Below are 12,373 nucleotides of genomic sequence, written 5' to 3'. Positions count from 1 at the left end.
TAACTTACTACTTTTACTCAAGAACTGTACTTAAGGTAACCAGGTGCAAACAAGCCACATGTGGGACAAAGAGTAGTTTGTTTTGGAAATGTTTTTGCAATCTCTGAGTTGAATCAAACTATATTCACCTGGAAGTGCGATTGAGAACAAAACATAATTCAAAGTAAGTAAATACATTTCCAAACTTTGTTGATTGATTGACACCTGACACAGAAATATCTGAAATAGCGTATATGAGCTATATTTTATTTTGAAAATATAGCTCATATACGAAGTGTATTTACAGATGGACGATAGCTCACATATGAGATTTCAGAGGTCTTTTATTTTGAAATCATACATCAGAATGTCATGCTATTTTTGGAGTGACTTTCTGTGATGGCCTTTTATCAACACCAACTGAAATTAGTCACCCAGTGGAAATGGAAAGATGAATTTTATGATCAGATATGTGTTCATAAATGTATGCTTAAGTTTTAAATTTGAGAAAGTATTCAAAAGTACGCGCTTTTATTTTGAAGGCACTTTTCACAGGCCTCTACCGTAATGCATAGGATGTACGCGCACTGCAGTACCCTAACTAAAGTTCTGAGGTACTTGTACTTCATTTGAGTGCTTTCACATTATGCTACTTAATACCTTTACTTTTACAGAATATAAATCAAACAATGTATGATGTTATATTAATTAATGTAATATTTTTCAATCTGATATTGGCCATACTGGAAAATATATACTTTTACTTTTCGTACTTGAAGTATATTTTGATGCTAATAATTTAGTACTTTTACCTGAGTACAATTTTGAATGCAGGACTTTTACTTGTAACATAGTACTTGTACTTTCACTTAAATAAAAGTGCTTCTTCCACCTCTGATAGGCTGGTTGTCCTACAGGAACCTAATGCTGCTTACATTGTCAAAACGGTCCAATAATTGCATTGTTATTGTTTATTCTTGATTACAATTTGTCATATTCTTGTTGCATAATATATGTATATTTATATTTCTTACAGACGTTACTTTTTTCTATATTCTTTATGATACTTATACTATTTGCATCTTTTTTAGAACTGATTTCCTCACATTGTTTTTTACCATTATAAATTCCTTGTATGTGTAAACCTACAATAAACCTCATTCTGAATATTTATTTTGTACATGATTTGCACGCAGTATAAATAAACTATTGTAGTGTTTCTTGTGTTTTTGTTAAATAATGTTTAGCAGGTTTCCTTGTAACTCAATCCCAAGCTTTCATTATACTACAGTTGCAGATCCACTCTCCATTATAACTTCAAATCTACATCAAAATTCACATATTTTGCCTTTAAAGTGCATCTTTTTAAACGTCAAATACTCCCCACTACTCATTTACATTATTGGCTAGAGAAATGTGCAGGTATGAAATGCAGATTCTGAGCAACACGAGCAGAAGAGATGTCCTTCACACTGTCCTCATTACCCACTGTGGCCACCAGGGAGCGCACTGGAGCAGACCTGAGCCAGCAGGAGAGATCGGTAAAGCACTGGGAATACCCAAAAAGATTTGACCTATATGCTTATATTCAAACAACTAAAAGAGGTCCTTCTTAAGGCCGAATCTCAATCTGTTCTCCAAATTGGATAGATATAACATAAACCAGAAGACATGCAAAACAGCACAATACAGATAATATCATCCCTGTTTTTATTTATAGTGTTTTGTCGATGCGTTAAATGTTGGGTAACAATACATAAAACTATAACAGATCAGGAGTATTCAACTGTGTTTGATGCAAAACATCAGTTATAGGACTCGAATTGTCAGCCAAACAAAGGAGGCTTTTAGAAAAGAGGCTTTTAGAATAATTATAGCCGAGTTTTAAAATGTACAGTAATTTATCTGTTCTTGAATGCATCACAAAGCCAATTTACTAATTGGTTGTTAAAGGGATATTCCCCGGAGGCTAACTATTAAAGAGAAAAACACTTTCAACAAAATTATTTTCATGATCAGTTGCTGCTATGCTGCCCAATATTTAAAAATGAAATACATCAAATTCAGTGTATATGCTACTGATAATTAAAACGGTGTGGTTTAAAATGAAAATTAAATGGTGTTTTTGTCTTTCCTTCCTTAATTCCCCCCCTCATTTTAATTTAACAGTTTTGCTTGCAGTTTCTATAGAGTCAGTGAAGGCTAACGTGAACATATGTTCAGATATCTAACTTATACACATGATGAAAAGAGAGGAGCATTTTTAATGTAGTATACACATTCGGATAGTGAGTGTCAATGTTTCCGTTTAGTTAATATTCCCTTTAATGATCAATTAAATCTGTGTTTTGAGAACGTACCACAAAAAACCCCGTGATGTACGAGCCTGCAGAAAGCTCCTGAAGGCGTCATAGATGCACCTGCGTCTGTAGGACGCTAGCTTAGAGCCGCCCTCTGATTGGCTCGCTGTTTTTGGAGGCGGGATCTCTCTGCGTGTCCCAGCGGTTGATTAGTCCACACACCTGGCTGTCAAGATAAGCGCGCCTACCTGTCACTTCCTGCTGTCGGTATTTATTCATTTTCACTTCTTTTTTTTCGACTAGAGACTATTTGTCACAGCCATGTTTGTATGAATTCGTCTAATGTATCCCGCACGGTTTGTGGACCCTGCGAACCAAACGTTACGACCTTGGCTTCATGTTCGTCTTAAAGGAGGACTAACCCCCCTGGACACTGCTGGGAAAACACCGCCTGGGTGCATTCAACCACAGCGGCTCAATTGGTTTTAATGTGGACTCATATTCCCGTGTTTATTAGTGAAGCAGCAGCAGCAGCAGCAGCACAGTAGCGAGGGACTGTGGTGGAAAGGTAAGCACCGCAGAGGCGTTAACATGCTCTCAGTGTTTCTGTGCAGCACTGACACACACTCTCACACACACACTCTCACTCGCACACACAGCAGGCCTGGCGGGGGGATGCATGTGGGCTTTAAACGCAGTGTCATATATTATTCGGACACATGATTCATGGACCTGACCGCTGTGTTTACGTTTGCTGTTCAGATGTGTGTGTGTGTGTGTGTCTGACAGCTTGAATCTCGGCTGTCTAAACATGTTTGTGTTCTGTGCAGGGCCGGATCAAGCTTTTATTGGGCCCTCCCACCCCAGCGCTTCATTACCCCCTGTAGTGTCAAAAAAAATGGCATGTAGCTCTAGGATTTATACAGTTTCAGTCCCGCTGTTGGTCTGCAATCACAAGGACTGTATAATAAACAAAAGAAAGCCCATTATTATTGTTCATGTCTGTCACAATGCATCCCTACGTCATCAAATCCTACCTGTAACAAATCTGGATAATGCTTTCACTTTCTCTCAAGCAAACATTAAAGAAACCAAGGTCAGTTTTCTATAATGTTATGAGCAATCTTGTAATACCAAAGACTTTACACAATATAAACTATATTATAGCATCTGTAGACATTTTACCCACTCATAAATTAAAGGAATATCAGGCACACTGTGGGTCATACTTTATATTGTTTACATCAAGACATGTGGGTTTATTCTAATAAATACAAGATGTACATGTTTTTCCTGTTCATTTGAATGTCTATTACTCTGTACACACTGGGTTTGATTGACATCTAATTATCCTGTGAGGGTGGGACAAACTCCTCCTTTATGAGTCCTCAGGGGTCAACGTACTACGCGTGCAGTCTCTTCTGCAGCTGTGAGCTCTGCCCACAACCCTCAATGATCCCGTACTGGAGTCCCATGCGTTCCTCTTTGTGGAACAAACCACTGCTTCCCAACTTGCGGACAAACCTGCAGCGCAGCAAAAAAATATGGCTTTATTACCAAGGAACAGAAAAAAGGAAAGTGAAGCGGAACGGTTGTCATATTGAGAGTGCTTCTTCACCCTCTTGCAACATGAATCCCAATTAGAGTTATTGTATGAAAATGTTTGAATTTTCAAATAAAATATAAGTATTTATGAAGTGCTTTCCTCAAAGACACTTTCCATGCTAACATTCCTAAAACAACACACTCAAAATGTGCTAAAGATGATCTCAGTATGTAGGAATTACACATGCATGACTTGTTAGTCCACTATGCTGTGTCTAATAATGTGCATATCACCTTTAAACATGCTAACCTGCTTTGGAAACACAACCAAACTCAGTAAACACCTTTTTAAAATGTGGACTTTTACTATATTTTAAAACGGTAGTTATTTTTGTGAAGGTCCGAACGGTGCGTCACTTCGTATGTTGCGACCGCATGGAATTGTGGGTCGCCTTTTATCTCTTTTCCTTTCATGGAGGATGATTCATTGTATCCTATCCTCAAGGCGACAGTAAAGGAGGCATTGAAGCTCCTTTCCGTAGTGTGTATAGGATTTGAACAGCGCTTATTGTGGCTGACACTTCTAGGTCATTTCACCAGCATCCTTCCTATTACAAAGACGTGTGTGTGTGTGTGTGTGTGTGTGTGTGTGTGTGTGTGTGTGTGTGTGTGTGTGTGTGTGTGTGTGTGTGTGTGATATTAAACACACAGGAAATAACTAGAAACTAAGCTTTTACATTGAAAACTGGCAACTCAACGGTCCTTCTTTATCACGACACCCCCACTAACGGTCACTGTGGCCCCTGAGCTGCTCTGAATTGTCTCTGCTAGTCTCTCTTAAATACACCCCTTTTAAAACTAACACAGGCTTTGAGACTTGGTTTTTGTTTTCTGGACAGCCAATAGGAAGACAGCATGCACTTCTGTACACCTGTGACGTTTCTTGTTTCTTAGCCTTTTAAAATACACACACAAATACTGATAAATCTGCAACCCTAATCTGATATATTCTGACATTTATCAGCTCCAAACTGCTCCCCTAGTGCTGTATCAAATATAATATTAGGATGCGTCGATGCAAGATAACATAAGCTGTGGTTGTCTTTGTGACAACTTGACAACACAAGGAAACAATTGAGTTATTTGTGTTAGCATTACATGACACTGTTATCCATGGTTGGACCATTATAAATCTGTCAGGACTTTTTTGAATGCTGACTAGAAGCCAAACCTGACGATAAAACCCCCTCGGTACAGGAGGTACTTCCCTGTGGGACTCCTTTGATCTCAGACAGCGCCTCCGACCGTGTCTCATCGTGGCAGAGGAACAGAATAGACATTTAGCGCTATTGGCTTCGGTCGCTGCTAACTACAGTGAGCAGCAGTAGTTTGCACTTACTGAATCAAACAATGAAGCTCCTACATTCTCCAAAATAAAGTCCAAATTCTACCGCTTTACTTTCTAAAAGTTCACGACACATTCATACAGATTATGTCAGAACTAACCACACATGACGGTTAAAATAAAAGCATTTTAATTAACTGTGATTATTAATCCTGCCATGACGTGTTTAGGACATCAACTTGTTATAACAAAGCAAATCAAGCAATGTCAGTGTTGTATGTTTTTGATTTGATTTATCCAATGACAATAACATGCTTAAAGACTCTAAATGTCCACACAAATTTCAGGTCATGGTTATGACAGTGTCGTGCAAACCCATTCAAATAGTTTTTATGAAGTTGTAGTTTTTTCATCACCATTGATTAATAATTTACCTTATTTTTGCAACACTCAGCAGCTCTTGCGTTTCCTCCTGCATTATGGGTTAGAGTCAAGTCTATCAAAAATAACTATTTCTCAAAAATCAAGCATTTGAAATATTTGGGACACACTACATGGGCTTTTCCCAAATCCACAATGTTTACTTTAAACAGTTTGTGCCATTTGCTTTCAGAATTGCATTGTGGGACATTGTGTCCATCAACAGCACACTCAACATCTGTGTGTGTGTGTGTGTGTGTGTGTGTGTGTGTGTGTGTGTGTGTGTGTGTGTGTGTGTGTGTGTGTGTGTGTGTGTGTGTGTGTGTGTGTGTGTGTGTGTGTGTGTGTGTGTGTGTGTGTGTGTGTGTGTGTGTGTGTGTGTGTGTGTGTGTGTGTGTGTGTGTGTGTGTGTGTGTGTGTGTGTGTGTGTGTACCGATTTAGCTATCGTCAAATAGATTCTGGGCGGTTAATTGCGACATTACTTTAATCACACTTCCAATTATACAGAACGCAAATAAACATATAAATACCATCAGGTTTGTTTGTTTGTTTGTTTGTTTACAACTTTGAAAGTCATTTATATTTTAAGTGATGAACTGGAATCACTGATGGCAGTTGCTTTGGACTAAAACAGTTTGCCTAAAGACAACATATCAATCTTCCTAAAGGTATAAGTCATAACAGATTGTGAATGTACAAATACACATCATATGCTTTTGACTTAGCATATATGGTGGTATTTATTTAATTTGCACCTGTACTCCGGTCTCTACTTCCTCCCTGCACAGCGATGCTTTCTTAAATCACAATAAACTTGATGTTGTTTTTTGAATTGATGAGCTCTTTCTGCTTTAAAAAGGACAGGTAAACATAAACGACTTGAATGTGTTTCTTCATCTGCAGGCATGGCTGAGAGGTTATGTGTATCCCCTGCCCGCCCTCTGTCGCCCTGACCTGTGACCCCCAGCCGTCCCTCTGTGAGCATGTATCGCAGGAACGGGCTCTCAGATGGCACCAGCATCCACTCCGTCACCTCAGAGGTAACACACACCTGTTACCGATCATGGTCGTACCTCGTAAATGTTCACCTGGATCCACCTTCTTATAAACAGACGCATGCATTTCTCAAGATATTAAGACCCACTTTCATGATAACAGCTGGTTGGATAGGAACCAGTTACTATGGTTTCCGTGTGTTGCAGGCCAGCAGCAGCTCTGACTCTCTGGATGGACCTTGTGTGGACTACGCCAAGAGCTACGATGCAGTCGTGTTCGATGTGCTCAAGGTGACGCCGGGGGAGTTTGCTGTGAGTGCCATCCAAATGTCTCTCTGTTTTCATGAAGCGTAGCATCACACTCCTCCCCCTGCAAAGCTTTCACGTGTTAAAGATGCAACATGGAGTTTTTAACTGGTCTTGAAACAATGTCTGTTACGTACGTCAATTAAACATTGCACAAAAAGTAAGGGGGAAAAAAACACAAGTACAAAGCAGGAGATTTGGCACATTTTTCTCCCAAATGTTGCACCGTTTAAAGGGAAATAAACCGGCTTTCCAACAGTATTAACATTTATTGCCAAGAAGCATTGATACAGCAAAGAAATACTCTACCAAACACACGTTTCCTTACATTTTCTGATTAGTTTATGGGTAAATACACATTCAAATATTCAACTTAATCAATTTAGTTTATCTATTTGTATTAACTTTATGGAGAGGGAGGTGAATATTGATTCACAATAAGTTCCCTTAATCTAAAAATGAAGCCTTAAAAGACCAACAGGTCATAGTCAATGTTACGTAATCATCATTCTAGGTCATATACTGTAAAAAAAAAATACCTATACATCTGTGCTAGGCCAATATAGCTTCCTAATCATCTTCATCTTTGATCCTAAGGAGTTATGTATGTATTCTCCCATTATCATCATTTCTCAGTGTTTCTTAATATCTGCATTTTGAGGGATAACATGTGTGTCTTTCTTGTTCTACCAGAGCCAGATCACCTTGATGGATGCTCCAGTCTTCAAAGCCATACATCCAGAGGTGAGAATCACCTGTGTTGTGAAGTGGTTGGTTACTGCTGTGCACTGAGTCATATATATCCCATTAGCAAAGGCAGGAGTTCTGAGTGATCAGCTGTTTATGTGTCACAGAGAAGATCAGGGTCAGGCCTAAAGGTCTGTGCTGTCCCCTTAAGAGTTTGACCTGTCTATCTATTAGTTCCATCTGTTTGGTCATTGTTAGCATGTTAGCTCTTACTCATTGTCATTGTTAGCATGTTAGCTCTTACTCATTGTCATTGTTAGCATGTTAGCTCTTACTCATTGTCATTGTTAGCATGTTAGCTCTTTCCTCCTTGTCATTGTTAGCATGTTAGCTCTTTCCTCCTTGTCATTGTTAGCATGTTAGCTCTTTCCTCCTTGTCATTGTTAGCATGTTAGCTCTTCCTCACTGTCATTGTTAGCACGTTAGCTCTTTCCTCTTCTTTCCTTTCCAGTAACTTTATGTGGACTATGATGAACTTTAAAAATAAACTACACATGCTATCTTTCTGATTTAAATTAGCTTACCTAATCTAGCTGTAATCACTATAATGTTTTAACGGAGCAGATTTTGCCACAGATTCCTTAAATGTGTTCCTAAATGTTCTGGTTGTCAGGAGCTGGCTGGCTGCGGATGGAATGGGAAAGAAAAGCACCGCATGGCTCCCAACGTTGTGGCCTTCACACGCCGGTTCAACCAGGTACGTTACAGCATTTCTTAAGCACATATTTAACTTCTTGTTCACCTCCATGCTTTTAGTGAAATCATTTTAATTTGTGAAAGATTGAGTACAACGTATTATGGTCTTATATGCAAATTAAAGCTGCACCAGCGAGCCAATTTACTCTACTCACTTCTACATTTTAGGAGAAAATGGAAACCATAGGCTACAGTGCGTTAAGTGGACTGATCATATCCTAAAAAAGCTCATCATTATATGCTATTGCTGTTGGGCTCAATCAGCTTTTTAGCTCAGTCAGCCCGAGTCATATAGAACTGAACTTATGTATAAAAGTAGCTCCATGTTTGGCGCTGGTTATGTAACAAAGTCTGTTATCATGTAGCGTTAGTCTTTATAAAAACCTCTGAGTTCTGCTTGATCATTCTGGCTTCCAATAATGATTTTAACAGCTATAAAAAGCTTGAAAATGTTCCATGTTTGCCATAGTTTAAAGGATTTCTTAAAGTTCTGATAACCAGTACCATTAATGAGATCATGCTGCTTAAATCCAGCGTGAGACATACATGGGATTGAGTGTCAAGATAGGTCCACAGCTCTCTTTAGGTGCAGATCTGTTCTGTATCACCTGGACTCGTGTGTGTGTATTTGTATGTTTTATATGCTGTATGTTTTACAGGTGAGCTTCTGGCTGGTGAGAGAAATCCTAACTGCACAGACGCTGAAAATCCGAGCAGAAATACTGAGCCATTTCGTCAAAATAGCAAAGGTGAGTCAAATGTAACTTACAATTTTCAAGGCATTGCTTTCTATATTGGGTTAAGATGTAGTGGACTGATGTCTATCTGAGAAAAGAATGGAGTCTTTCAATACTGTCTGACACCTCACAAATATATGGTTTCAGTTTTATTCTGAGCATTTTCTTCAGAAATCTGCTGATTTCACAACAGGAGGAAATGCAGGATCACGCATAAGTGAGAATCAGTTATTATGAGTGTTAACAACAATGGAGCTCTAGGGCACAGAGGAAGATGATGTATCCACACACATAGTTCCTGTTAGTGTGCACAACAGGTACTAATGTCACCCTTATGCTTTTGGGTAGTGTTTTAGGTAGTGCATTTAGGCATCAGAGGAAGTGTTAGCTCCTTCACCTCTAAGCTATGAGGCTCCAAAGTGTGTGTGGAGTGGATGTGCATGCTTCCTCCCATGCAGGTCAGGTTCATCCGGTAAACGGTTGTCTGTTTTTTTGAATGACCGGCCAGCTGTACAAGCAGGTGTAGTTAGTGAGTGGGTATATAATTATGGTTTAGAGTTGTTATTAGTATGCCTTTGTGGAGAGATTAACTGACATGAAAGAGGGATGGATGCATCAAAGGTCCCTAGGCTTTGGGCAGCGTTTTAACCCAGGGGCCTTTTTTAAAGATTCTCCTTCTCGTAGGTCATTGGTAAACCTTGAGTACTCCTGTATTTCGCATGTGGCGGAGATGAGAGGGAGGTCTTGTTTCAGCCAGAACATGAACATGGATTTCCTCACCAACATTTGAATCTTAAATAGATTAGCAATCTGGGTGTTCACATGCTGATAAAGTGCACTGGAGAGGGAGAGTTTGATGCTTCGAGGTTTATTTTGAAGTCCCGATCTCCAGGATCCCGACTGAGGAACCAAGACTGTGCTATCTGTTTATAACGAACAAGTTCCAGACTCCTTTTTTTAATCTCTACTATGCTATATAAGATTCTCCCGGGACTGCAGTCCTGCTCTCTCAGAGGAATCACTCTCACAGTCGAGGCCGATGATGCTCAGTTGAATCCCTCTGAACAGTACCTTTACAGTGTGTCCTCCACATGAACTTACACACACACACACACTTTCTGGCTCTGCTCAGTGTGACCCAGTTTGTATAACACACACAGATCTGATGCAGCCAATGGTTTATGACTACACACCTCAATATTAGACTTTCTTTCACTGGATACTGGTTACACTTTCTAATGAAGAGCAGGTTGATCATAAAATATCCATCTTTGTTCCCAGAAACTGTTGGAGTTGAACAACCTCCACTCTCTGGTGTCGGTGGTGTCCGCTCTGCAGAGTGCTCCCATCTTCAGACTCAGCAAAACCTGGGCGGTAAGACTTCCCACCATGCACTGGTTGAGTTAGAAAATCGGAGCCAGCATTCCCCTCTTTCAAAACAGTGTGTGAAGCCAATATGCTTCATTTTATACGGGTCTTAACATTTATTTTTATGTATGAGTGTTGATGTTGCTTTATATGTAGCATGGCATTTGTTTTATTAGCATCAGACTGTGGGACAGACTGGAAGCAGCTGAAATTCCCTAAAAAAGTTTGACTCATTTAGTTCATTAAGAAATCCCGATGCAGTATTTCCATAGTTCCCTCTCAAGCTCTGACTGAGAAATGTAATCACACATCCCTATGTCTTCCCCTCTGTTGTAGTTGATCAGTCGGAAAGACAAGGGTACATTTGAGAAGCTCAACTATCTGACATCCAAGGAGGAGAACTACACCTGCATGAGGGAATACATCCGCTCCCTGAAGATGGTGCCCTGCATCCCGTACCTTGGTAAGTCCTCCATCTTTACCGCCATATTATTACAACACAGGCTGAGTTTAAACACTCTGAAGGCTGGGTCTCCAAGCTCTGATTCCATGTTTAATTGAATACACTAAGGTAGGATAAGATGTACTTTATTTATCCCAAATTGGGGAAAAAAAAGATAAGATTATGTAATGTTTTTTTTGATGAATATTCACTCACTTGGAAGTTGATGCCTGCAACACATTCCAAACAAGCTTGCCGGGGGCATGTTTCTCTCTGTGCTACATCCCCTTTCCTTTTAAACAACACTCAATAAGCGTTTGGGAACTGAGGACCCTAATTCTTGAAGCTTTGAAGGTGGACTTCTTTCCCATTCTTGCTTGATGTACGACTTCAGTTGCTCCACAGTCCGGGGTCTCCATTGTTGTATGTTGTCTTTCAGGGGCGTCGCTAGGAGTGCAAAACATCCGGGGCTTTAGCCCAGCAGATAGAGTCTTTATTTCCACGGGGGTTTTTCCCCCACAACATTTTGAAAATTGGGCTATTAAAGATGCAATTTCAACGTAGTTTGAGAACGAAAGGAAGGCCAATGGTGGGGGTCCTCATAGTCATATTTTAATAACAACTAAAGCTAATTTTCCCTCACTAGACCTAGGCCTAGAACGTTCCCTATGTCATTTCTTAGCTTCAATACAACGTCTATCTGCATTAAGCCTACGTAGGGCTTTAAGGGGGAAAAAATAGTCATTTAACAGAGACCTCACACCCAGACCACACTCGACCACAATTCTGATTGATTTACCACAGTCAGCGGAACACATGATGCGCCTACCTGTGTCAAGGTGACCGCGTAGAGGTTGAATTCACAATTCACGGCAGGACTGCTGAATCTGTGCAAGCAAGCTATCCCTGCTCCTGTCCTGACTGACGACGAGTAACACTGATGTTGAATTTGCAAGAAATGATTCGGACTCCAAAAGGAAAGCCAGGTCAGTCAGTAACAATGCTGCAATCGTGGCTGCTGGCCGTGGTGTTCCATTGGAACCTCATAAAAACCTCTGGGGCGATTTTCATCAGAATAGCCCCAGATCTCTGTGCCTTGAAACACTTAGGACTACATATAATTGTATATATTTTATATATATATGTAGGCCTATATTTTTTAAAGGCACAGAGATCTGGGGCTATTCCCAAGAGATCCGGGGCTATAGCCTCGAATGCCTTGGTCTAACGACGCGCCTGTTGTGTTTCATAACACATTTTCAAAGGGAGACATGTGCCAGTGTAGTCCAAACAGTACAAAGGACTGCAATTCCCACGGTGCCACCCTCTGAAGTGACAGAGATGGTGGGAAAGACGCTGTCGAGGCACAGTTTGTTAGCCGTTTAAGTTTCTAAGTTATATAAAGCCTATAAATAGAGAGAAAGGACCGCCTAAGTTGTTTATTTTAATTTCGTCTCTTTTGTTTGATTTGTTTGTGACTATTGTAAAGGCC

The 12,373-nt window shown here is 40.0% G+C and overlaps 1 protein-coding gene across 1 annotated transcript in view; it reads left to right on the top strand.

Moving 5' to 3' along the window:
- Window positions 1-2,528: 2,528 nt before the first annotated feature.
- Window positions 2,529-12,373, top strand: part of LOC134868445 (ras-specific guanine nucleotide-releasing factor RalGPS1-like) — a 44,651-nt gene continuing 34,806 nt past the window's right edge. The window contains exons 1-8 of the mRNA XM_063889583.1: window positions 2,529-2,847; window positions 6,494-6,630; window positions 6,793-6,897; window positions 7,585-7,635; window positions 8,252-8,335; window positions 8,994-9,083; window positions 10,353-10,445; window positions 10,776-10,902. Of these exons, the coding sequence (XP_063745653.1) occupies window positions 6,574-6,630; window positions 6,793-6,897; window positions 7,585-7,635; window positions 8,252-8,335; window positions 8,994-9,083; window positions 10,353-10,445; window positions 10,776-10,902 (607 nt within the window). The 5' untranslated portion in view covers window positions 2,529-2,847; window positions 6,494-6,573. The remainder of the gene's footprint in view (window positions 2,848-6,493; window positions 6,631-6,792; window positions 6,898-7,584; window positions 7,636-8,251; window positions 8,336-8,993; window positions 9,084-10,352; window positions 10,446-10,775; window positions 10,903-12,373) is intronic.

The sequence above is a fragment of the Eleginops maclovinus genome, chromosome 8, assembly GCF_036324505.1.
Source record: "Eleginops maclovinus isolate JMC-PN-2008 ecotype Puerto Natales chromosome 8, JC_Emac_rtc_rv5, whole genome shotgun sequence".
In the NCBI taxonomy this organism is placed as follows: Eukaryota; Metazoa; Chordata; class Actinopteri; order Perciformes; family Eleginopidae; genus Eleginops; species Eleginops maclovinus.
Note: the sequence above shows the minus strand (reverse complement) of the source record. Positions and strands in the feature narration are given on the sequence as shown.